General features: G+C 39.9%; 1 protein-coding gene across 4 annotated transcripts in view; it reads right to left on the bottom strand.

Moving 5' to 3' along the window:
* The window catches only part of LOC116686665 (homeobox protein cut-like 2), a 102,165-nt gene that overhangs the window by 16,503 nt on the left and 83,175 nt on the right, over window positions 1-2,487 (bottom strand). For all 4 annotated transcript variants that reach the window (XM_032511687.1, XM_032511689.1, XM_032511688.1 and 1 more), the window contains one exon: window positions 117-165. In XM_032511687.1, coding sequence (XP_032367578.1) covers window positions 117-165 — 49 coding nt within the window. The remainder of the gene's footprint in view (window positions 1-116; window positions 166-2,487) is intronic.

Genomic DNA, 2,487 nt, shown 5'->3' with positions numbered 1-2,487 from the left:
GGGGGGGGGACACAGGACGGAGGGTGTCTAATTAAAGCCAAGGCTTGATTACAGGAGTGATTACCTTAACGAAGGAGCATCTCAATCAGAGAAGTGCAGAGGAAGACTGTACTCACCTGGTTTGCTTTGTCGAGACTCGCCATGATGGTCTCAACCTCCGCTGCCCTGGAACACACACACACACACACACACACACACACACAGAGAGAGAACCACAAGATTACTGAACAGATACCCTCACTCTCCAGTACACATTAAAAAAAAAAAGCACACCTGTTGTTGTTACACATTTTGTTAGTAAAAAAGAAAAAAGCTAAAGTATGACAGTCACAGTTCCCTTTTGAAGAAGTTCAAGTTTTAGAAGTAAGTACATCTTTATTTTCCCCATGTCCATTTCAGGAAATCAAATATAAAGTTATAAGTCTTAAACCATATACAGTATGGTGCAATACTATGTTGTACTTTGGGGGTAAAATTAATGATTACTTCCATTGAATTTGGGGTGTTTTATTCAATTGTATTTTAGTTGTCTGTGATTTACTAAACATCCTTTGAACTATTAGTCAAAATAATTCATAAATCTCTGCTTCTTTAAACTCAAAAATCTCAAAAAGTCTTATGATAATGAGTTATAATGTCATTTAAATTTGGTTTATTGAGCAAGAACTAAAGAAAAAAGACCAAAACGTTTTTAAAAAAGTGTCAGAAGCATACAAAAAGTGCCAAAACAAATTGTGAAAAGCACCAAAACAAGTTCATTTTCTATTTGGACCCAGAAGGACAACATGGTTCATGGCTGAAGGGAAGACAACACTGGGTTAAATATTATAAGAACCTCTCAGTATAACACAGTACATGACCATACAGTTAAATCAACACTTAGTTCAAACAAAAACTGAAATCAAAAAACCAAATCATCGTGACAATAGGCTTCACTGTAGGACTGTTGTGTTAGACTGCATTCGTTTTTTCTAGGTATGCCGTATAAAGTGGCAACTGGGTGCAACACTGTCCCTCTGCTAACACTTGAGTACCATTCACGCATAACTGAATCATAACTGATTCCCATACTGTGCCACACCCCAATAGTAAATATTTCACTAACCACCAAAAAGAAAAATCCATTGATTGTTTTCTGTGTTATGGATATTTATTATAATAGAAACCCCAGGTGCTTCAACAGTGTATGGTAGCCCCTCTGTGTCCTCCATTGTAGCTCTGGCTCTGTATAAACGCTGTATGTATAAAGGCCCAACGGATGGATGTGTGATTCTATCCTCTCTTGAGATTGAACTCCAACTTGCCTCCATACATCTTACAATCACAGAAGTCTAATTTAAACAGAAGCTCAGCAGGATTATTCATGAGGTTTGTTTGAAGTGCAACAGTTTTATTTTGCACACGTGGGACCTGGTTTTCAAAAGGTAGATAGGGATGAATTAACGAGGATGCTGTGATTGATTTGAATATGCACATAGGTTACGCAGGTTTCCGCGACACAGTAGACCGTTTTTACCAAAAGACAATTGTGTTCAAAAAACATTTTAAGAATTCTTTTTCATCCACATTTATAGAAACTGCATTCAGCCGAACGCTCATTGTCTTTCATGTTTGCATTTAACCGCTCTCACATCAGTCTGCAGAACAAAATACCTAAAATGTTAGTGATCCAATGGAATCATTATGACATGAAGACGATACTATTTCTACAGTAAGATGAGTAATCCATTAGACACTGAGTGTCTCAAACCTAACATATTCTTGGCATTAAAGATCACCGGTGGCGTGTGGTGCAGCCCTGGTTCCAGAGGGTCCTGGCCGTGCCCCGGTCCTATCAATAAGGCCAGGATAGATGGCGCCCTGCCGACAGCAAACACTAACAGGTGTCAGCGCCACGTTTAATGAACTTGTGCAGTACGGAAAATGTTTTGTATTGATTACCTGCTCAGCTACTCAAGCCGAAGCAGACAAATAGTCTTTCTTATCAACATTGAGGAAACAGTCAGTGAGAGTAATAGAAGGCGGCCCGGTGTTCAGAGGCTCAGGGTTAGGGAGGGATAACTGCAGCTGGAGCTCTGGGGTCAGTCTACTAGTCTAGTCAGTCTAGTCTCAGTACTACTGTCAACCCAGCCCAGCCCAGCCCAGCCCAGCCCAGTACTGTTCCATGCTACTGTTTGACAGACTGAAGGACGGAGAAGGAACAACATCAATACCGAGACATTTTAAAACTTGCAACAGAGAGTGAAGCAGGAGCTAGATGGCATTTCAAATTAACACGAGATGCAGCAGTGAAAAGTACCACTGACATCCAAACCAAAAGACACTTGAAATGATACAAAAAAATGAACGGAACCTCACATTTTTATTTATGAGACATTTAAGACAATTCTCAAGGAATCATGTCACACCAGTCTATGGTCTTTAAATTTGTAATCCCACACACACACACACACACACACACACACACACACACACACACACACACAC

This window comes from Etheostoma spectabile, unplaced genomic scaffold, assembly GCF_008692095.1.
Source record: "Etheostoma spectabile isolate EspeVRDwgs_2016 unplaced genomic scaffold, UIUC_Espe_1.0 scaffold433, whole genome shotgun sequence".
NCBI classification, from domain to species: Eukaryota; Metazoa; Chordata; class Actinopteri; order Perciformes; family Percidae; genus Etheostoma; species Etheostoma spectabile.
This window is presented reverse-complemented; position numbering and strand designations above follow the sequence as displayed.